The 23146-nt window shown below is 39.7% G+C and overlaps 1 protein-coding gene and 1 non-coding gene across 9 annotated transcripts in view; both read left to right on the forward strand.

The window, feature by feature from the left end:
* Positions 1-23146, forward strand: part of Cnot1 (CCR4-NOT transcription complex subunit 1) — an 80089-nt gene that overhangs the window by 22455 nt on the left and 34488 nt on the right. For all 8 annotated transcript variants that reach the window (XM_052166922.1, XM_052166927.1, XM_052166925.1 and 5 more), the window contains exons 3-18: positions 1336-1443; positions 2061-2159; positions 2768-2836; positions 2922-2976; positions 4336-4539; positions 5693-5861; positions 6582-6708; positions 6855-6965; positions 11449-11619; positions 12022-12149; positions 13727-13967; positions 15524-15643; positions 16569-16691; positions 16962-17113; positions 20768-20918; positions 21957-22158. In XM_052166922.1, coding sequence (XP_052022882.1) covers positions 1336-1443; positions 2061-2159; positions 2768-2836; positions 2922-2976; positions 4336-4539; positions 5693-5861; positions 6582-6708; positions 6855-6965; positions 11449-11619; positions 12022-12149; positions 13727-13967; positions 15524-15643; positions 16569-16691; positions 16962-17113; positions 20768-20918; positions 21957-22158 — 2230 coding nt within the window. The remainder of the gene's footprint in view (positions 1-1335; positions 1444-2060; positions 2160-2767; positions 2837-2921; positions 2977-4335; positions 4540-5692; positions 5862-6581; positions 6709-6854; positions 6966-11448; positions 11620-12021; positions 12150-13726; positions 13968-15523; positions 15644-16568; positions 16692-16961; positions 17114-20767; positions 20919-21956; positions 22159-23146) is intronic.
* LOC127672244 (small nucleolar RNA SNORA50) lies at positions 21176-21310 on the forward strand. The gene has a single exon (XR_007974901.1). It is a non-coding gene; the product is annotated as a small nucleolar RNA SNORA50 (small nucleolar RNA).

Consider the following 23146-nt stretch of genomic DNA (forward strand, 5'->3'; position numbering starts at 1 on the left):
GTTTTCTCCTTGTACCCATTGGGCCCAGACATTGAACATGCATTGTCAGGCTTGGTAGCAAGCATCTTACCTGCTGAGCTACCTGGCCAACACAAAATAATGATATTTAATCATCATATTCATTTAATATTTACATTTCTCCTGTTTGCTTTATGCAAAAAGTTGGTGATGAGGGGTTTGGATTAGTTCTACGGGGTGGCTCTAGGAGTTTGTGCTGGGCAGACAACCGCGGTGCCATCTCTTGCCAGCTGCTGTGCGAATGCTCTGAGACAGGCCTAAACTCTACAGACATCTTCCCACCATGGCTTCCTAAGTATTTTTTGTTTGCCCTCTAGTTTTTGCCAGCTATTTTCTTGTAATTTTGTAGTTATTTTCACTAGTTATTCTTTAGCAGTATGACTGCTGGGGGATTAAGTGCTTGTTGCACAGTCTGAGAAGAGTCAGTCTTAGTGGTGTGGGTTGTGGTTTGACACAGGTGGGTGCTGCAGAGCTCACTGACCAGGTTGGCAGTCAGTAGAAGATACCTGACATTGATGCCTGTCTTCTACATAGTCACATACACTAGTGTGCACACATTCATACACACATGCATATTCACACACACACAGAGAAGAGGGTCAACCAAATGGCTCAGCAAGTAAAGTGCTTCCAAAACTGATAATCTGAATTGGGTCCCCAGAGTCTTAGGTGGTAGAGAGAACCAACCCTCACATGCACCCTGTGGTTCACCCACACTCACTCAGTTCTCCCTAAAGAATAAAACACAAAAGAATGTCCGTTCTGTTAAAAGTTCCTAAAACCTGCCTGTACTAGATTAATTTAAAGTAGCTTCTTGAGCTTTTTGCTGCCTATGCTCTTACATTCAAACATTCCTATGGATTCTCTTGTGGAGGTCCTTGAAACGCCCACCCTTCCAGCCATTTTGAAACAGGGTCTCGATTTAGCCCTGCAAATTTTTATTAAATCAGTTGTTACTTATTTTTGGTACAAATATTAAGCATCACACCAAGTTATGTGGGTCAATTATTAGTAGGTTTGAGAACGGGGTCTCTTATCCTCTAGGCTGTCTTAAACTCCATCTGTAGCTTGGGGTAGCCTTGAAATCAGGACCTTTCTTTGTGTCCCAAGAACTAGGTGGGATTAGAGGCATGGGCCCCTGTGCTCAGCAGTTCTCTCAGTCCCCAGAGGCTGATTGTCCTAGAACCATATTTAACTTTGCTGTGGAAAATAAGATTGAGAGTATCAAGCATAAGTCAAGTGCCACCTTACCATAGAGCTGTCCCCAGGGCTCACTTTGTCCAACCCTCCTTTAAATGTATCCTGCTTGTGTTTCAGATTGTGACTCGGCACGGCCCTGAGGCAGACAGGCATTTGTTACGCTGCCTGTTTTCACATGTGGATTTCAGTGGCGATGGTAAGAGCAGCGGCAAGGATTTCCATCAGGTACGTAGGGATTGCAGAGCGTAGGGATTGCAGAGCGTGGGGATTGCAGAGCGTGGGGATTGCAGAGCGTGGGGATTGCAGAGCGTAGGGATTGCAGAGCGTGGGGATTGCAGAGCGTAGGGATTGCAGAGCATGAGAGAGAGAAGCACCTGCCACTTGGTAGATTGGCGCTGTGTGCATAATTTATGAACACTGTGTACAGAAAAACATATAGAACATAATCTTACAAGTGAGGCTGAGCTCTAGTGGCGATTCATCTGTCCTCTTTTTGTGCTTGGCTCTATGCGGATGACAGTCTCATTTAGGATTAGGGAGCTGCTACAGGATCTGCCTCTTGAAGCAAGCAGGGCAGGGGTGGCCTGCCTGAAAAGCAGACAGAGCTCATGTTGTGAATTGAATGTCTGGCTTGATTTCAGTCTCGTCAGAGTTAATTTTATTGTTTTGTGACTTATTCATGAACTCTAATGTGGATATTTTGCTGATAGGTTTTATATACCTAAGTGGGATTTTAAAAGACTTAATTTTGATAGTAAAACAAAACAGCATCTAATATTTATTTATGTGAGATGATACTTAATGCTAATAGAAGTCTTTTTTTAATTTTTACTTTTTTGAAGACACAGTTTCTGATTCAGGAGTGTGCCTCGCTGATTACAAAGCCAAATTTTATCTCGACATTGTCATATGCCATTGATAATCCATTGCACTACCAGAAGGTTAGTATATTTTTATTTCTAATAAGTTTGTGATAATATCTATTTCTACCTTTCATTTTTTGAGGGAGGGTCTTTCTGTATAATCTTGTGTCACACTCAATTATTGCTATTTTATTTAGAATGGCTCTGAGCTTTGGATTTGTGGGTTGTGGTGTTCATTTTGCCTTGTCTTTCCAAGACCTGGTCTCTGTGTAGCCCTGGTGCTTCTGGAGACCAGACTGCTTTAAACTCAGGGAAATACCTGACTGGCTCGGAGTGTTGGGATTCATGATGTGTGCTACTGCTTCTGTACTTTGTTTTTTTTTTTGTTTTTTTTTTTTTTTAAATCACGTCTTATCTTAAAATTTAAAGGATTAACTTTCTTCTGTACCTTTCTGAGAGAATCAAGGCAGATGTTTTTTGGGAAATGGGAACTTATTAGAACCAGATTGGGTCAAATAAAGTTTGTCAGTCTATAGCTCTAGATTACATTAGATTGCTTATAGTGACCTGGGGTCATGCTGTATGTGTATTGTGAACTAATACTTTAACAACTCGTAAAATATTTGCATCCTTAACAGAACAAAAATAAAAGTTAAATCTTTTTTTTAAAAATTGTTATGTTTCAGAGTTTAAAGCCTGCACCCCACTTATTTGCCCAGCTGAGTAAAGTTCTCAAGTTAAGTAAAGTACAAGAGGTAAGTCCTTGAGAAAGTGTCGTGGGCAGAACCGGTAGTTACAGGAAACATTTGACTCTGTTAATATGACTCTTTCTTGTTTCAGGTCATTTTTGGTCTTGCCCTTTTGAATTCTTCTAGCCCAGATCTCAGGGGATTTGGTAAGTTATTTTATCCTGGGTATAAGATTCTTCCTCCCTTCCACCCTGTCTCCCTTTCTCCCTTTCCCTCCCCTCCCTTCCTCTCCCCTCCCTTCCCCTCCACACTCCCTCCTTCCCCTCCCTTCTTCCTTCTCCTTCTTCCCTTCCCTTCCTCCTTCTCTCCCTCCCTCCCTCCCTCCCTCCTTCCGTCCCTCCCTCCCTCCGTGGTGTTAGGGATCAAATCTAGGGCCTTGGACAAGTTATACAAAAACTCTACCTCTGAGCTACATCTCTGGGTTCTTCACTAGTTTTGTGGTTTTTTTTTTTTTTTTTTGGTTTTTTTTTTCGAGACAGGGTTTCTCTGTGTAGCCCTGGCTGTCCTGGAACTCAGTCTGTAGACCAGGCTGGCCTTGAACTCAGAAATCCACCTGCCTCTGCCTCCCAGAGTGCTGGGATTACAGGCGTGTGCCACCATCGCCCAGCTATTGTTATCATTTATGCAAATATGTTTTTGTTATTGTCATTTATGCACATAGGAATGTTTTGCTTCTGTGTATGTGTTTCACTTTTATACCTGGAACCTGAGGAGACCATAAAAGAGTGTCAGGTCCTCTGGAAGTGGTTATGAGATGTCACATACATGCTGGGAACTGAACCTGGGTCCTCTGCAAGAGTAACAAGTGCTCTTACCTGCTGAACTACCTCTCTAGCGCTTGGCTTGTTTTTTTTTTAAAACAAAGCTTTGCTTATATAGCCCAGGCTGGTCTCAAATTCACTAGCTTCCTATGTTCAGAAATTATAGTCATGTGCTGCTGCCTATGCCTGGCTCAGCTTGTGTGCTGCCGCTGCTTCTGCCTCTGCCTCTTCAAGTAAAGACTGCGTCTCTTTAATGTAGCTCTGGGGTGTCCTATAACTCATATAGACCAGGCTGGCCTCAACTCAAGCAGTCCACTGCCTCCCGAGTGCTGAGCTTAAAGGCATGCCCTACCAGACCTGACTCCAACTGTGGGGCTTTGTTGTTGTTGTTGTTTTTTAAAGATTTATTTATTTATCTATGCATATGAGTGCGTTGTAGCTGTACAGATGGTTGGGAGCCATCACATGGTTGCTGGGAATGAACTCAGAACCTCTGCTCTCTCCGACCCGGCTCGCTTCCAACTGTGTTTTTAACAAATAATTTTGTTGTGTTATATAACCTTTTCATCTTGTAAGTTTTTCTTCCCATTCCTTGGTCACTGTCTAAGTACTAGCCCTCAGGTAGAGCTAGGTGAAAGCTTAAGAGAGACAAAAGGCGTGTTGGTGCCTACAAAGGGGATTATTTAGATATTTAATTTTTTACCTATTATGGTATAAAAATAACTTGGTTTATTTTACTTCTAGCTGCCCAGTTTATCAAACAGAAGCTTCCAGATCTTCTGCGTTCTTACATTGACGCAGACGTCAGTGGAAATCAAGAAGGTGGCTTCCAAGATATAGCAATAGAGGTCCTACACCTCCTACTCTCCCATCTCCTCTTTGGGCAGAAGGGAGCCTTTGGAGTTGGACAGGAACAGATAGACGCTTTCCTTAAGACACTACGCAGAGGTAAGGTATAACCTGTCATAGGTGGTCATAAGCTTCGATAAGAAAAGGCATATTGGCATATAAGATTCCCTGTTCCTTTTTTTTTTTTTTTTTTTTTTTTTAGTCCTATAACAAACAGTAATTTTTAAATACAAAAGCACTAGCACTAGCAGACCTTTATTAAAGTATAAAGTAAGCCTTACTCCTCTGCTATGTTTCTGTTGTGTAAGTACAGTTACAGGTGAGAGCGGGCAGCACTCTCTGCTGCATTTTCTCCCCTCTAGGACTACTTTATAGTAACAGACTATTTTAATTTGAAAGGTTGGCCACTTTTTGTTTTGCTTTTTGTTTTGGAGGACAGGGTTTCTCTGTTTAGCCCTGGCTGATCCTCTGCATTTTGTAGACTAGGCTGGCCTGAAACTTAAGAGATCTGCCTGCCTCTCTCTTTCCAGTACTGGGATTAAAGGCTTACATTACCATGTTGAGCTAGGTGGACCACTTTTGATAATGCTTGTAGTATTTTCTAGGCATGTGGCTTTGTAATTTAAGATAAATAAATCCCTAACCTCCAATCCTTCAAAAAGATAAATTTGACTATGATCTACTTCCTATTGTTTGTGTAGTTTAAGCTGTGTCAACTTTTTCAGACACAAGAAACTTTTATCATTGTATTAGATTCTGTTCCTCATTATTTTGTTGTCAGAAGTTTATTTTGTTGTGGAAGTTTTAATATATGGTAATGAATTGATAAGCAGGTAGTGGAATCTACACAGGAAAAGTTAAAAAGTATATCCATAAGCAATTGCCCTGAGATACCCAGAGATTTAGATCCTATGATTGGCTTGGGGTCACAATATGGAGCAGCTTTGGGAAATTGAATAAACTTCTTTTAAGAAGGCAGGATTTTTTTATGTAGCCCTTGAACTAAAAGGCTTGCTTCTTGAGGGTACTTCCACACCCAGCCCTAAACTGCTTGGTTTTAAAAATGAACTTGCAGAATTAGGATCAAAGGGATTTTAAAGGAAATAGCAGAAGGAGAGAAGTCCATTATGTGTTGCTGAGCATTGACCCCAGGACCTTGGGTACTGCACAGATTCTTACAATGTTCTGCATTCTCAGCCTCTAGATTGTTGGTGTTTTAATGCTTCTAGTTGTATTCTCTTTGTTTCTGCAGATTTTCCCCAGGAGCGCTGTCCTGTGGTGCTTGCACCACTTTTATACCCTGAAAAACGGGACATTCTAATGGACAGGATTTTGCCTGATTCTGGAGGGGTAGCTAAAACCATGATGGAGAGCTCGCTGGCTGACTTCATGCAGGAAGTGGGCTATGGCTTTTGTGCAAGGTTGGTAGGAAGACGTGTAGTTACATTCTTAATCATAATCAAAAACAAGCACACCAAATTGCTTGGTTACCAGGTGCTTCATCTTCTACACACTAGTCGAGTGTTTGTGTCAGCTATAAATAAATATTCTTGGGCTTGAACTTGTGACTTCTTATCCTTACCAATTTCTAAAATTTAGGAACCATGGTCTTGATTAGTCACTGGGATAGTCATATTTTATCATTACACACTTTATTTACTATTTTAAATTAAACCTCTAGAAGCAACATGAAAAGGATGGGCACATTTTCAAGGGTTTTCAAGTATTAAGAGATTCACTTTTATGTGTGATATTAACTTTATTTTTGGTGTTGTTAAGAGAACTCAGCTGAGAAAGGTGTTGCACATTTCATCTCAAACTCATTTGATGGGAGGAGAAAATAGATTTCAGTCAAGTTGTCCTCTGGTACCCGCAAGAACAGTATGTGAGCTTGTGTGTACACTCCAGTGTGCATGCACAGGCTGTAATTCCAAAAATGAAGTTAATTAATACTAAAAATTGAAGTTACCATTTTTAAGCTAATGATTCAATGTTTCTAGTTGCATAAAAGTAACACAAAACATCAAATTTCCCTGTGTTAAGGGCTTCCTTCATACTGCCTCTCATTAGTAGTAGCCTTCTTTAGTCATGGTGTATGACGTGATAGGTAGTATATTTTTAAAGTTATATTTTTGTTTCAGTATTGAAGAATGTCGCAATATAATCATGCAGTTTGGTGTTCGAGAGGTCACAGCTGCCCAGGTTGCCAGGGTTTTGGGAATGATGGCTCGGACTCACTCAGGATTAACAGATGGTATTCCATTACAGGTGTGTGGACTTCAGCTGTTATACCAAAGACTTTTTATCCTTTCTTCTTTATCCTGTTTATTAAAGTGTAGTATGATTGATTGATCTAAAGATGAGATGAAACATTTGTTAGTTGGATTTATTTAATTATAGTTTCACTTTTACAGAGCATCTCTGCTCCTGGCAGTGGGATCTGGAGTGATGGAAAAGATAAAAGCGAGGGGGCACAGGCTCACACGTGGAACGTAGAGGTTTTGATTGATGTTCTTAAAGAACTGGTGAGTACATGTGGTCAGGGCTTTGGATTCATACTAGCATTATACCCAGAGGGGTTTTCTTGTGTGTTTCTTTGTCTTATAAGTTCTATGGCATTATAAAAAAGAAGAGCAAACATCTTTTGTAATATTTCAGCTTTATTAGATCAAAAAGCAACAAAGCACTTACAATGATTATGCATTAAGCAGTACATAGTCAAATGTAAGCCCTCTTTTTCAAACCATATCTCACTGAAGTTAGAGTAATTGCTTTAGGTAGGTTGTCTGGCCAGTGACCTCTATAGATATACCTCTGGTGTTGTCCCCACCCACCCTCTATCATCCTGCATAGATGCAGCCATGTCCAGATGTGTTGGAGGTGCTACGTGTTGGTCTCAGGTTTGTGTGATTTGAGACTGATACACTGTACGTTAACTGTGTAGACTCTACTGTTACAGTTCGGGATTAAAACCGCACATTTTTTAAGTCTATTTTGGACATGTTCTGAGACAGGCTAACTCATTGCAAAGTAATAACTAAAGAATTATTGAGAAGGTAGGCATGAATTCTTTTTGTACATGCAAAAAATATTTTTTATTATATATTTGATCTTTTTCTATTTTTGATCATTCAGAAAAAACTGAGTTGAAAATGTGGAAGTGCTTAAATAAAACATAAAGGACAAATTAGATATTATGAGTAGGAAGGATCAGTGACATTTATGCAGCAGAAGAATACTGGATTCAGATGTAACACCTTACTGATACAAAGAACGACCATGAATATTATTGCAGTTTGGAATGGTGATGCATGGCTGGAAGGCCGAGGCGTGAGCATTGTATGGTGGCCTGATCCACACAGCAGATTTCAGGCTAGCTAGGCTACATCAATCATATGAGGAGAAGTGAACAGAGGGTTAGGTAGGGGTGGGGTGTGACTCTGGGGTGGAGTGCTTGCCTGGCCTGCTGAGCGCTGCTCAGTCTCAGCAGAGCAGAGACGACAAGCTAAACCTGGTGTGAAGCTACACAGAGAGCTCTTAGAGCACCCTGATTCTACCTCCTGAGTTCTGGGACAACACATGCACCACCAAGCCTAGCCATATCCAAATAGACTTGGTGGGTCAGTAGGAATTGAATCTAAGACCTCATATGTGTTGTTCTTACCAGGGTTCAAGGTATCTGGCCTAATTCTCATTTTTAGTTTTCCATGTTTGCAACTTAGGACGAAGACCTAGTTTTAGAGAACCATGGTGTCCTCTCTCATAACATCGCTACTAACAGAATTATAGGTTTTATTCCAATTATTTAGTTTCTCATAACATCAGGGATCAAAGCCTTGGGTTTTATGTGTTGATAGGTAGATGTGTCTGTTTGGTAGTCAGGGGATGCTGCTGTCTTCATAAATCACCCTCCAGTGTGTGTGTGTGTGTGTGTGTGTGTGTGTGTGTGAGAGAGAGAGAGAGAGAGAGAGAGAGAGAGAGAGAGAGAGAGAGAGAGAGAATTCAGACTTGTACATGACAGTCAGGTCAGAAGGCAACCTTATGTGTTAGTCATTGATTGCTTCCTACCTTGTCCAAGACTGGTATCACATTTTTCTTGCTTGTTGCTGCCTTCTCCAGTCTGGGTAGCTCAGACTTCTAGGGATTCTCCAAGAGCTGTTTCCAGTTTTGCTGAAGGAACCCTGGGATTACAGGAGCAATTACATTGTAACATCTTTGTTGTTGAGGTTCAAACTCAGGTGGTTAACACATTGTAAGCACCTTAACCTCTTGAGCCAATTCCCTGGTCTTTCGTCCTGTTTTTTTGAGACAAGGTTTCTTGTTCTGCCTAGCTGAACAAGAGTTCCTGGACAGCACTGAGATTATGGACATGTGACGCTTTGCTTTGAGAGGGCTCACCTGCGTTTGCCTCCAAAGTGCTGGGATTAAAAATGTCCACCATGTCCAGCTTTGACTTTGAACTGAGATATCTCCTTAGGCTAGTCATACTCAATCTTCTTTTTTTCTTTTTAAGATTTATTTCTTATATATTAGTACACTGTAGCTGTCTTCAGACACTCCAGAAGAGAGCATCAGCTCTCATTACAGATGGTTGTGAGCCACAATGTGGTTGCTGGGATTTGAACTCAGGACCTTTGGAAGAGCAGTAGTACTCTTAACCACTGAGCCATCTCTCTAGCCCATGTTCTCAACCTTCTTAATACTTTGACTATTTAACCGATCCTCATTATGTGGTGACCTCCCCACCCCCACTATAAAATCATATTTGTGGCTATTACTGTAATTTTGCTACTGTTACAAATTGTAATGTAAATATTTCTATTTTTCCAGGGGTCTTAGGCAGCTCCTGTGAAAGGGTGATTCCCCAGGAACTTTAGCTGCCCACAGGCTGAGGAGTACTGCTGGGCTTCCTTCTGGCTTTGTTCCTTCTGGCTTTTCTTTTTGCCTTTTTTTTTCTTTAAATGTATTGTTTTATTTGTTATTTTTGTATGTTTTTGAAATAGTATCTGATGTAGCTTAGGTATTTTGATGTTGCTTCTTTGTTTATTTTTAAAAACTTTTCTTTTGATGGAGTTCCTCCTTAAGTTGGCCACGATGGCTTGGAAGTTGAAACTCTCCTAACTGAGCTATGTCACATTTCTTAGTAGTACTTCTCTGTTGCTTAACAAGGAGTGACATTCTGAGAACTGTTTAATTAGGTGATTTTGTCACCGCAATCACAATAGTGTATACTAATACATACCTGTCTAGGAGGAATAGTCTATCCTGCTGAGCACGTGTCCTCCTTCTCCACCTGATCTATGCAGTATATTACTGTTCTGAGTACTGTAGATAGCTGTAACACAATGGCATGTAGTTGTCTACCTAAACATAAGGAAATTACTGTGTGGCTGTGGATGCAGGTTGCCTAAGAAGCAAGGCTAACTTGCCTAAGAAGCAAGGCTCTTTTTGTTGGATCCCTAGCATTGCAAAAAATGTGATGGAGCTCAAGGGCCTGGGAAATGATTGTGAAGGCTCAGGGGCTAAGTATGTGTACTTTCATTTCAGACCTCTGGATTGGGTTTATTCTTCCCTCCTTTTCTGTTTCCTTAAATAATAGGCAGCAATCTCTTTGTAATAGCCTTGGCTATCCTTGAACTTCTCTAAGATCAGGCTGGCCTGGAGCTCACAGAGATGTCTTGTTCTGCCTCTGGAGTGTTGGGCTTACACAGATGAGCACTGCTGTACCAGGCTGGTTGGACTTTTTAAAGGGCATGTATGTTGGCCTTTCAAAATATTCTATTTTGAAAATGAGCTGGATAGATGACTTAGAGAATTTTTCACCCATCACCCCACTCCTTTATTTTCTCCCTTGTAAAGGAGGCTTTAGTTCAGGAGCTTTCCTTTCCTGCCCTTAAGTCCCCACGAGACAAGGGGTCACAGGCACCAGATCTTATGTGAGGCAGTATGGGTGTCTCAGACACTTGGACGGCTTAAATATTTACAGCACTTGCTGGTCCATTAGAAGACCTCTATTTGGTTCCCAGCACTCATGTGATGGCTTGTAACTGTCTGTAACTCAAGTTTAAGGGTATCAGGTACACTCTTCTAACTGACCTTTATGGAAACTGTATATGTTCATGGTACATACACATACATGCAAGCACAGTACTGACACAGAAAATAAAAGTAAATCTTAAGAAAAATCTTTAAAAGATTTTTAATAGAACTCATGATAAATAATTCAGTGATAGAGTACATGTCTAGCATGAATAAGGCCCTAGGTCCGATCTCCAGCTCTCCTAAAATGAATACATTAATGTATTATAATGTTACTCTACTGTGGTGTTCTACTGTAGCATGGGCTAAGTAGGAATGCTTGATTTTTTTTTTTCTTAACAGCCTACTAATGGCTGAAGTTATAAACATGCTGTCAACGCCCAGCTAATTTTTAATACCTTGTTTGCTTTTATTCATGTAGACTTGTAATAACACTAAATTTATAACACATACATAGTGCAGTGGTACATACCTTCAGGAAGGTTATTGAGAAATTGGCAACTTACCAGAAATATGCCTCTGGTATTTTACTGCTTTTCCATTGTGTTTTAGTTTGCAAACAGATAATGCATCAAAAATGTTATACAGACTAAAAAAGCTGATTTTTGAGGTACATGCATCCAGATTTTATAAGGAACAGGCTGCAGTGGTGAACACTTTAACCCCAACACTCAAGGGAGGAGGCGGACAGTCAGAATGATTTATGAGTTCAAGGCTAGCCTGATCAAATAGTGAGTTATAGGATGGCCAGGGCTTAAATTTTTTATATGACATGAGATACAGTCTGGGAAAAATGAAACAAAATGAAAAACCTTACAAAGAGGATTGTTGAAATCTGTTCTACATCTTTGGTATTGGTGGATATTCTAAATATCTCTGATTGAATTTCAAAATTGTTTTGACTTGGCCAAAGCATCAGTATTTGCCCATATTTGTTCCTCTAACTTTAAAATGTTTTCATCTTTTTAGAACCCGAGTTTGAATTTCAAGGAAGTAACTTATGAACTGGACCATCCTGGATTTCAAATTCGTGACAGCAAAGGACTTCACAATGTGGTTTATGGCATTCAGAGGGGTTTGGGCATGGAGGTGTTTCCAGTAGATTTTATATATAGGCCTTGGAAACATGCAGAAGGCCAGGTAAGAATGATGCTTAGCTATAGAACAAAGACATAATAATTCTTAGGGCAATTTACCCATTGACTGCAGTATTATGTTTAAAGCATCACATGCTATCTGGTTCATATTTGTATTTTCACAGTTTTAGAACTGGTCAGAGTTCTTTAAGGTGTAGTAGTCAAAACTTTTCTGATTTGATAATGTTTATCTCCCAAGACCATCTTATTGTCATTTTCCGAATTACCTCATTTTCAAAGCACAGATATTCCCTGCTCCCCACTACCCTGTTTTGAAGGTGAATTATCTGTCAACCCTGCTCTGTCCATCAACCTATCCGCCAACCGTCACTTCATGAAAGTGGTTCGTGTTTTTCTGCATCCCAGGTTCTTTGTGGCATTTAAGGACTTTGTCTTCTTTTTCCAGCTCTCCTTCATCCAGCACTCCCTGATAAACCCAGAGGTCTTCTGTTTCGCTGACTACCCCTGTCACACTGTTGCCACTGATATTTTGAAAGCACCACCAGAGGATGACAATCGAGAAATTGCCACATGGTAAAGATTCCTGCACTTTGGAAATACAGATGCTCATATTGTATTTTTAAGATTATTTTCATATCTTACTTTTAAGATTCATTATACATAGTATTCTGCCTGCATATATGCCTACCCCTGAGAGGAGGTCACTAAATCTCAATATAGATGATTGGTAGCCACCATGTGGTTGCTGGGAATTAAACTCAATCTCTGGAAGAATAGCCAGAGGTTAAGTGCTCTGAATCATCTCTCCAGCTTGGAAATTTTATTTTATTTGTTTGTTTATCTATTTGTTTGTTTATTTGTTTATTTATGTTTTTTGTATTTGGTTTTTTCAAGACAGGGTTTCTCTGTATAGCCCTGGCTGTCCTGGAACTCACTCTGTAGACCAGGCTGGCCTCGAACTCAGAAGTCCGCCTGCCTCTGCCTCTCAGAGTGCTGGGATTTCAAGTATGCGCAATCACTGCCCGGCTGGAAATTTTATTTTTAATGAAGTGACTTAAGAAATTTTTTTATAAAGGATGGTAAATAAAAATTCCTTTTTAGTTATGTTGTCACTAGTTAAATTCTTGTTTTTGTGAGTCTGATATTTAGGTATTTTCCACATTTAAATATATTTGGCTCAAATTGTCTTTTTGTAGGCATTTCAAGGACAGAATATAGACACAAGCCAAACACATTCTCTAGTTATGTAAGTTATCAAGTTATTTTTTGCCATTGATGCATCATTTATCTTCTAGAATATTCCATGTCTTACCATTTTCCTCATGGACTAAATGTAAAGTTAGGTTTTTAGATAGGATTTAAACCAACTAGATTCTAATTAGCTTGTGTTATGGATGGTGCATCATACTGAAATCTTTGCATTATGATAGTAAATGTATTTTTGATAGAACTTTATCATATGAGTTATGTTTTATTAATGTATTTATTTAGGATTTTTAACTATTATGAACTCTTACTTGCTTTCTCATCCCAGTCATAAAAATATTGGTAGTAATGATCTATAATTATGCAAATCACTTATTGATTGTTAATTTGATTTCTTTTAAAATTAATCTATAGGCATAGCAGCATGCCCCCTCCTAAGACATATAATGTATTCTGTAACCAAGGACTTTACACATCTTTGGCAAGTGTTTTCCTCCCTTGCTGTAACCCCTGAAACATGTAGTTTTTAAAATCCACAGCAGCCACATAAGAATATTCCCTAATACCAGCCAGGCGGTGGTGGCGCACGCCTGTAATCCCAGCACTCTGGGAGGCAGAGGCAGGCGGATTTCTGAGTTCGAGACCAGCCTGGTCTATAGAGTGAGTTCCAAGACAGCCAGGGCTATGGAGAGAAACCCTGTCTCAAAAAAACCAAATCCAAAAAACAACAAAAAAAAGAAGAATATTCCCTAATACCAGCCAAGGCTTGGTAGAAATATGATGTATTCTGTAGCAGATGTTTACTTTGTTTGGAGTGAATTTGAAGGCTAGAGTTACAGCTCATTGTCAAAGTGCTTTTAAGAACATGGGTTCAGTGCCCAGTATCGGCGCATTTTAAAAAATATTATTGTCAGTGATCAAGCATTTCTCTTGATTCTTGTTAGGAAAAGCTTGGATTTGATTGAATCTCTGCTGAGGCTTGCAGAGGTTGGGCAGTATGAGCAAGTGAAACAGCTCTTCAGCTTCCCTATCAAACATTGTCCAGACATGTTGGTATTGGCCTTACTTCAGATCAACACTTCCTGGCACACCCTCCGCCATGAACTCATCTCTACTTTGATGCCAATATTTCTTGGAAACCATCCTAACTCTGCCATTATTTTGCACTACGCATGGCATGGGCAGGTAAGACAAATAATCAGTTCTTCATTTCAGGTATTTGACAGTCTTGAAAATCTCAGAGTTCCAAGCTTTCTAGTTAGTGTTTGCTGCTCTTGCAGAGGACCTGGGATCAGTTCCCAGATTGCACACAGCAGCTAATAACCATCCATAACACGAGTTCTAGGGCAGCAGTATCCTCTTCTGACCTCATGGGATCAGGATCCACAAAACATCTAATAGTCACATAAGATAAGTTTAAAACCAAAAAAATCTTAGTGTTTTAATAGATTTATTATCAAACAGTCTTAATCTTTAAGGATTCTATTATCATTTCTATAAAAGTACCAAGGAGTGAGGACATAGATATTATTAAAATTCAGCATCCTTAAAACTTGCTACTTGGTATGACACATACCTGTTTGACATCCTTGAAGAACTTACTGCCAGCATAAGGTCCTGGTGTTGTTAATTTCAGCAATAAGGAAAATCACAAATGAGTCTTTGTTTTATTTTGGAGTCAAGGGTCACATGTATCCCACAATGGAATAGAAAAGGATGATGACTTTCAATTGGATGCACAGGTTTTGTGGCACAGGTCCTTAAGTGTGTTAAGAAAGCACTCTAAGCAGGTTAGCAATATCCTCTAGCCCACAGATGGCTTTAAATGCCATTGTCATCTTCTTCATTAGAGAAATAATAACAACAGATAAATACAAACATTTATTTATTACTATTATTAGTTGTTTGAGACATTGTCTAGGTTTTGGTATGGTTGTGGTGTGTATATGCTTGTATAGTGTACATACATCCAGGGGGTCAGGCTCTCTTATCCTGCTTTGTCTTTCTCTCCCTTTAACCTAGAACTAGCCTGGCAGCCAGCCCGCCCACTGAGCTTCCTGTTTCCGCTTTTAAGTTGCAGGGTTATAGTCACGCAGGGACTGAAATCCAGGTTCAAATCCTCATGTTTTCAAAGCAATCACTTTTACCTGTTGTGTGGTTTCTCTATCCCTACACCCCTAATTTTATAGACTTAACTTATCAAGTAAATCTTTCCTTATCCTCCCCCCCCCCCCCCACACACACATACACACACATTCCACAAAGGGAAAAAAAATCATCTGTGCCTGGCCTGGGACTCTCTGAGTGCTAGGATTACAGGAATGTGTGACTGTGCCAGATGTGCCTGCCTTTCAGTTTTTCCCCTCTTTTCCTTTTATGCAGTGTCTCTAATATGGGTCAAATAGAAGCACTAAGTTCAGTGTAGTCATGAGCTCTCACATGCTGCATGCTGAAATAACTGGCGCACAGCAGTGCACTTACATGGCTTCTTCTTTTTTGAAAATGAATTAGCAGACTTAACATGCTCATAGCAAACATATTTTTGAGTTGTTGGCCAGGTTTGGAAGAATGTTACCATAACTACTTGGTGCTTGAGCTTGGCCTTCAGGTTTTGTATTGATATGTTTTTCTTTCATGAGTAGAACATGGAAAGTGTTCTTTCATGAGTAGCTGGACTTTTGTAGTAATACTTAGCAAATGGCTAGCCCGGCTCCTGTTAACGTTCCCTTCTCTTTTCTTAGGGACAGTCTCCATCAATTCGCCAACTTATAATGCATGCAATGGCAGAATGGTACATGAGAGGGGAGCAGTATGACCAGGCCAAATTGTCTCGAATACTTGACGTGGCCCAGGACTTGAAGGTGACTTCAGAGAATACCAGCGCTTTACTAAAATGTGTTAGGAATATTTACTTGTAACTAGCTCATTTGAATTAAAATTTAGAAGATTAAATATTGAAAGGTAACAAGGAGACTAATTTTAGATAGGTGAATCTGTCTTAAAGGCTGGTTTGTTTACTTGTTTTGGTGGTATTCAATATTGAACATCAGGTCTTAGACACAGTAGGGAAACATTCCACCACCAAGCTATGTAAACTAGCCTTGCAAGATTTTTTTGTTTGTTTGTTTTTTGGATTTGGTTTTTTTCAAGACAGGGTTTCTCTATAACCCTGGCTGTCCTGGAACTTACTCTGTAGACCAGGCTGGCCTCGAACTCAGAAATCCGCCTGCCTCTGCCTCCCAGAGTGCTGGGATTACAGGTGTGCGTCACCACCGCCCAGCTGGTTTATTTATTTATTTATTTATTTATTTATTTATTTATTTATTTATTTTTAAAGCAAGTAATGATTGGGCTTTGGTCATGAGTAATCTATAAGTTATAATTTTGTAGAAACTAGGTTAATTTTAACTTTGTTGCAAACTTGTTACAGTGTTCTGCTAGTTATCTAAGGTATTACTAATCACTGTTAATATAAGTGATATAATTGTGTTTAGGTATCAGAAGCTTGCGTGCAGATGTTAAAATTGAAAATTGGGGAAGGGACAGTATTTGTACCCTTGCTTTGCCGTTGATATTGTTAATTGAAAGACAGACAAGTGGTTAACTTGTGAGGTAGGAATGAGTTGACCTTTTAAATAGGGCTTTAGTTCTAAATAGAATATTCACTTTAAAACCTGTGACCAAGCAGATAGTAGATATTGTACTTAATAGACACGTTGTTAAGACAGGGAGTAGCACGTAGTAGAAAGAATAGGATAGCACTCGACTTTGCATGTCTCACTCCAGGCCTTGTCGATGCTGCTCAACGGCACTCCGTTTGCCTTCGTCATTGACCTTGCTGCACTTGCCTCTCGCCGTGAATACCTCAAACTGGACAAGTGGCTCACAGACAAGATAAGGGAGCATGGGGTAAGCAGTGCGCAAGAAATGTTCGTTTCTTTCAAAAACTGGTATCTAAATTGTCTTAGAAAAAAAATAAAAGATGTTAGGGAATTGAACTCAAGACCTGGTACATGCTAGGCCTTTACCTCTGAGCCAAATCCCTATCATAAGAAGTACCCTTTTAAGATGATATCTAAAATGTTGTTCTTTGTAGATGGTAGTTAATTGTGTTTACTTCTTCAAGTTGAAAGTTTTTAAGATAAATGTCAAGTACACTGAAGCATTTTCTTTTTTTAGGAGCCTTTTATACAAGCATGTATGACCTTTTTAAAAAGAAGATGCCCTTCTATTTTGGGTGGACTTGCACCAGAGAAAGATCAGCCCAAAAGTGCTCAACTTCCTGCTGAAACTCTAGCAACAATGTTGGCTTGTCTGCAGGCTTGTGCAGGGTAAGAAGACTATGTTTGGGGACCCTTGGGAATGAGCACTGGGCCAGGCCTGGTGTGGTGCTCCCATCGTGGAGACACTCAGAGGTAGAGACTGGTGGTTCATTATGAGTTTTGAGGCCTTTTTAGTCTTGATTGAATTCATGACCTGCCAGGGTTATGTGGAAAGACACTGTCTTGATCAAGACAAACAATCAAAAATTATGTCTAATAACCATTGATTTGGAGGAAGTGACATTGTGGGACCAAGGTCAGGTGAATCTCTTTGCGCTCCTGGCCATCCAAGGAGAATACTGAAACCTGGTCTTGAAAGTCAGGAAACTGGTGGTTTTAGTCTATTACAGTGTTTACAATGTGGTGTAGTTCCACTTTGGAATGAGAATGTTGGCTTTCTTCCACTTACCTTCTTAAACCTGCCATGTTGTATGGGTTTTATCTATAGATTCCCCCCACCCCCACACTCCAGACAGGATTTCTCTGCATAGCCCTGGCTGTCCTGGAACTCACTCTTGTAGATCAGGCTGGTATCAAACTTAGAAATCTGCCTGCCTTTGCCTCCCAAGTGCTGGGATTAAAGGCATGTGCCACCACTGCCTGACTATTTATAGATTTTTTTTTTTTTTTTTTTTTTTTTTTGGTTTTTCAAGACAGGGTTTCTCTGTATAGCCCTGGCTGTCCTGGAACTCACTCTGTAGACCAGGCTGGCCTTGAACTTAGAAATCTGCCTGCCTCTGCCTCCTAAGTCCTAGGATTAAAGGTGTGCCCCACCACCGCCCGGCTATTTATAGATTCTTTTTTAAAAAAATTATTTATTTATTATATGTAAGTACACTGTAGTTGTCTTCAGGCACCAGAAGAGGGCGTCAGATCCAGTTATGGATGGTTGTGAGCCACCATGTGGTTGCCAGGATTTGAACTCATGATCTTCAGAAGAGCATAGTTACCAGCTGAGCCATCTCTCCAGCCCCTATTTATAGGTTCTGAGTTCTTCTGTGAAATACATATATGACTTATTATTGCTATACCATATACTGTCTTAGTTAAATCATGCTTTTAGTAAATACTGAGATTAAGGCTAATTAGGTGCCTTCCAACTTTCTTTTTGAATTTCCTTGAATTTTTATGTGACTTTGAAGGTCAGTTGGCACAGCCCTGCGGAATTGGAAAGCTGCTCTGGGAGTCACAGTTGATGTTTTTCATCTTTAGTTCATAATAGGGCCTTGAAGAAAAAATGATTGAGATTTGACTGTGAGTGATGTATAGATAAAAGTTTATAGAAAATAGGTTAAGAAGTAAATTGTAGTTCTAATAAAATTAGGATCTTCAGTCAATGAATCTGGGATGTCTTTGTATTTTAGTTCTCTGATATTTTCGATGTACAAAACTTACATTTCTTTGCTGCTTGAAACAATGTTTTAAATTTTGTTTGTTTGTTTATTTATTTATTTATTATGTATGCTAGTACACTGTAGCTATCTTTAGACACACCAGAGGGCATCAGATCCTATTGCAGGTAGTTATGAGCCACTATGTGGTTGCTGGGAATTGAACTCAGGACCTCCGGAAAAAGAGACAGTGCTCTTAACCCCTGAGCCATCTCTCCAGCCCTATTTGAAACAATTTTATTAAAAAATTAAATTTATTGCTGGGTATTTTATATAAGAGCATGTTATCTGTAAATGTAGTTAGCTTACTGACTCTCTCTCTCACACCTCCCCCTTTATCTCCCCCGAACCAGGGTTTCTCTGAATAGCCTTGGCTGTCCCGGAACTAACTTTATAGAGCAGGCTGGCTTCAAGCACCTCTGCCTCCCAAGCACTGGGATTAAAGCCATGGACCACCAGCTTCTAATTGACTTCGTGATTTTATAATCCTGATTTCCCTCCTCCCTCCCTTCCCCCCTCTTCCTTTCTAGATTTTATTTATTTATTTTTATACATGAGTGCTCTATTTGCATCTATGCCTACATGCCAAAAGATACTGTTACAGATGGTTGTGAGCCACCATGTGGGTGCTGGGAACCGAACTCCGGACCTCTAGAAGAATAGTCAGTGCTCTCAACCACTGAGCCATCTCTCCAGCCCAATGTTTGCTCTTCTCCCCTCCCCTCCCCTCCCCTCCCCTCCCTTCCCCTCCTCTTGTCCCCCCTCCTTTTTCCTTTCCTTTTTGATTCATTTTATGGATATGGGTACACTGTAGCTTGTCTTCAGACACAACCAGAAGAGAGCATCAGATCCCATCATAGACAGTTATGACGGTAGTTGCTTAGAACCTCTTGAAGCATTCGGGGCTCTGAACCACTAAGCCACCTCCAGCTGCTTCTTACTCTTTTTCTTAAATGGTAGGAATGAAGCATTCCTGTCCTGTCCTGTTTGTTTGTTCCTAAACAAAGTGTTTAGTCCTTTATGCTATTGTTACCTGTGGGGTTTCATAGGTTTCATTGTTCAGGATGAATTCCCTCTGCCTTTTAGACTTTTTTGGGAGAGGAGGTCTTACTTTTCTTTTTTGACATTTGCATACAGACTCAACTATATTGCATTGACGGACTTCTAACTACTAAAGCAATCCTTTTGCCTTAACCCCCTGAGTCTGAGGATTGCTCTCCTAGTTTGATTGTGTGTTTATTATGAAAGTGTTTTGTCAAAAGATCTTTGTGCTGTTTTTATAACATTGTCAAGTGATTTTTGTTTTTATTCTTGTAGTATGTGATCTCTTAATGTTAGTAAGATTGTGGAGGTGAGCTCTTGTATTTTAAACACATAGTAGTTCATGTATATATAATTATATTTGCTAGCATTAAATTGAGGGATTTTTTTTTTCCCTTCAAGTCAGGGTTTCTCTGTATAGCCCTGACTGTTCTGGAACTCACTCTGTAGACCAGGCTGGCCTCAAACTCAGAGATCCACCTGCTCCTGCATCCCAAGTGCTGGGATTAAAGGCGTGCGCCAACACAGCTCGGCTAAATTGAGGGATTTTAATGTCTATTCCTATTTTGCAGTTTTTACTACATTTGTTTAGCTGTATTGTCGATGTCATAGAATTGATAAGTGCTTTCTTGAGTTTTTGTGTATTGATGTTTATTACTGTTATCATTTTAAAGAATCACGGTCTTGCTAGATGGGCTTGGATTTAAGCACTATATTGGCTTGAGACTTTGACTGCTATAGATTCTAGGCTTGTTTTGTTCCCATTCTCCTATGGCCACTAGTAAAACATCTTTTTATTCAGTAGTTGCAATGTCTTAGACAATTTTTGCCAGAAGTTTTCAAGCTATCCTATGTTCAGAAAATCACAAGACACAATTAACATATGAAATTCCCAAGAAGAAGGAAGGAGAGGGCCCGGTCCTGAAAAGGCTTGATGCAGCATTGTAGGGGATTACATGGAGAGACAAGTGGGATGATTGGGGAATGGGCTGAGGGAAGAGGGCTTATGGGACTTATGGGGAGGGGGGAACTGGGAAAGGGGAAATCATTTGGAATGTAAACAAAGAATGTAGGAAAAAAAAAAAAAGAAAATCCTGGTGGTAAATGGCAGATGCATAGGATGATATACAGTTGTAAGTATCTGCTCCAGAACATACTGTTTGATCAGATTGGTATCGTTAGGTATTCTGAGAAATAGCAAACATATATCTCATTTTTCTTCTCCTTGTAGGAGTGTTTCTCAAGAGTTATCAGAGACTATCCTCACCATGGTGGCAAATTGCAGTAATGTAATGAATAAGGCCAGACAGCCCCCACCTGGAGTTATGCCGAAGGGCCGCCCTCCTAGTGCTAGCAGCTTAGATGCCATTTCTCCGGTGCAGGTAACAGTCTTATTGGTAATTTTGTTCATAGATTCAGAACAGATCAAACACCTTCTTTAGTAATAACGCGTTTATTTTACTTCAGATACCTGCATGTGTAACATATTTTAAAGGAGTTCCTTCCATAGGCAGTATAACTGAGAATAGACTTTTATAATCAAAAAGAACATGACAGAGAGAAAAGATAAAGCCATTTATTTAGGTTAAAAAAAAAAGAGGGTTTCTTTTTAAAGTTAGAGTTACACTCTTGAGAAAATAAGCACTGCCTTTGAATCTGATGTGTCTTGTTTGTAGCTTCACGGGCCAAGCCACAGTACTAGAGCATAAGGACTTGTTAAAACTGGGCTCTTCAGCTCTCAACTGAACTGCTCTTTTAAAAACAAGGTACATTTAAGTTACTCCCTGACATCGCCCACCCCATTCTTTTTGGGAGCAACATATTTCACATTGATTTCAGATGCACTGAATGGCAGATTGGGGTTAAAGGAAGGAAAGAACACTTAGAGGCTCAGTTTCTACCTTATAAGACATTGGTTTGTCATTTCCCATCCTCATAAAGGTGTGAAGTAGTGTCACAACTACAATGCTTAGAGTACAGTTGATTTAAAAAATCTCTGCAAATAGCATATTTTTTGTTCTTCCTTTTTGAATCCTGAAAATTATAAAATTTGATGATGTGTTTTAAATGAAATACTCTTTTGTAAGTAAAACAAGAGGGTGGATTTTTGATTTATAATAATACAACATTTGCCCCTTGTTACTGCGGAAGGTGTGGTAATCAGACAATAGGGAGGAAGTGAGTTATGTCAGCTCTGCAGTCTCCCGTGTCTCTGGTGCTTCATGGCAGGGCTTAAGGCTTTCAACTGTTCTGCATCTTGTATGAAAAATGGCCAGCAGACTTGATGCTGGTATTATTGTTACAATTGTGTGGGTATTAAAGTGTTCTCAAGTGTAAAGAACTATTAACTCTGACTTATATTTCTGCCATATTTGTTTTTCCTCAAAACATGTGTGTAATACATGTTTGTTTTTCTTTAGATTGACCCTCTTGCTGGGATGGCATCACTTAGTATAGGTGGTTCAGCTGCCCCTCACACCCAGAGCATGCAGGGTTTTCCTCCAAATTTGGGTTCTGCGTTCAGTACCCCTCAGTCACCAGCAAAAGCATTTCCACCACTTTCAACCCCAAATCAAACAACGGCTTTCAGTGGTATTGGAGGACTTTCCTCACAGCTTCCAGGTGAGGGGAGTTGGAGTAAGGTTGGAATTATTTTTATATTTTATTGTGCCTAGTTACTGTAAATGCCAAAGTATTTGGAATGATTCATAAAAGAAAGGAAATTAGGCAAAATGTGAAAGCTATGCATATCCACAGCCCAAGATGGGGAGAAGGAAACATACTGTTTACTTTTGTTCCTTTTAATGGAAATAAGTTATTAGGATTTTATGATAATAACATTAGCAGAGTTAGTACAAGGATTCACTTTCAACAAATGATAAATAATATGCGTAGCATGTTGGCCATATAGTTATTTGTTGCATTTATGTATTTTTTTGATGATGGGGATTTATTTAATACTGGGCCTGGTCACATTCTAATTGTGTGAATTCAGCCTTATGAAAAGACTGTGCGTACCAAATTCAAGCTTTTGTTTTGCCTGACTTGCATAATACTCACATAGAAAATACTCTTATATCTTTAAGACCCTTTAAATTCCTTCTTCTCAGTCTAGTTGATTTGTAATTTTACAATAAAATAAAAGGTTTTATTTTTTTCTCCTTATACATGCCTCTCTTGTGCAGGCTCTAAGTTGTTAGCACACTAAAAGCCAGGGAGTGAATAACCATGATGAAGCACCTTAACTCCTGCTGCTGTAGGTTCTAGACCTGATGAGTAATTGACTTCAGCTGAAATCCCTGGGCTGTTAAAGCCTTCTTAACCCAGATGCAGCTGTTAGGCTTTGTGGCTTTTCTTGTTGGTATTTGCTTGTTAGTTTTAGGGTTAGAATTGAGAGGATTAAATAGAGAAATCCTAACTCTTGACAATTATGAAACATTGGCATGAAATTCTTTAATTTTAATCATTGTAACCTGAATATGTTGAGGTGTAATCTTTGAGAGCATGCACTTTAAAATTACAGATTTAATACTATAAATGATGGGGCCAGTGGAATAGCTCAGTGGAAGAGGCTCTTGGGCCCGAGAGCCTGGAGAGATGGTCCTCTGAG

The sequence above is a fragment of the Apodemus sylvaticus genome, chromosome 21 (genome assembly GCF_947179515.1).
Source record: "Apodemus sylvaticus chromosome 21, mApoSyl1.1, whole genome shotgun sequence".
NCBI classification, from domain to species: domain Eukaryota; kingdom Metazoa; phylum Chordata; class Mammalia; order Rodentia; family Muridae; genus Apodemus; species Apodemus sylvaticus.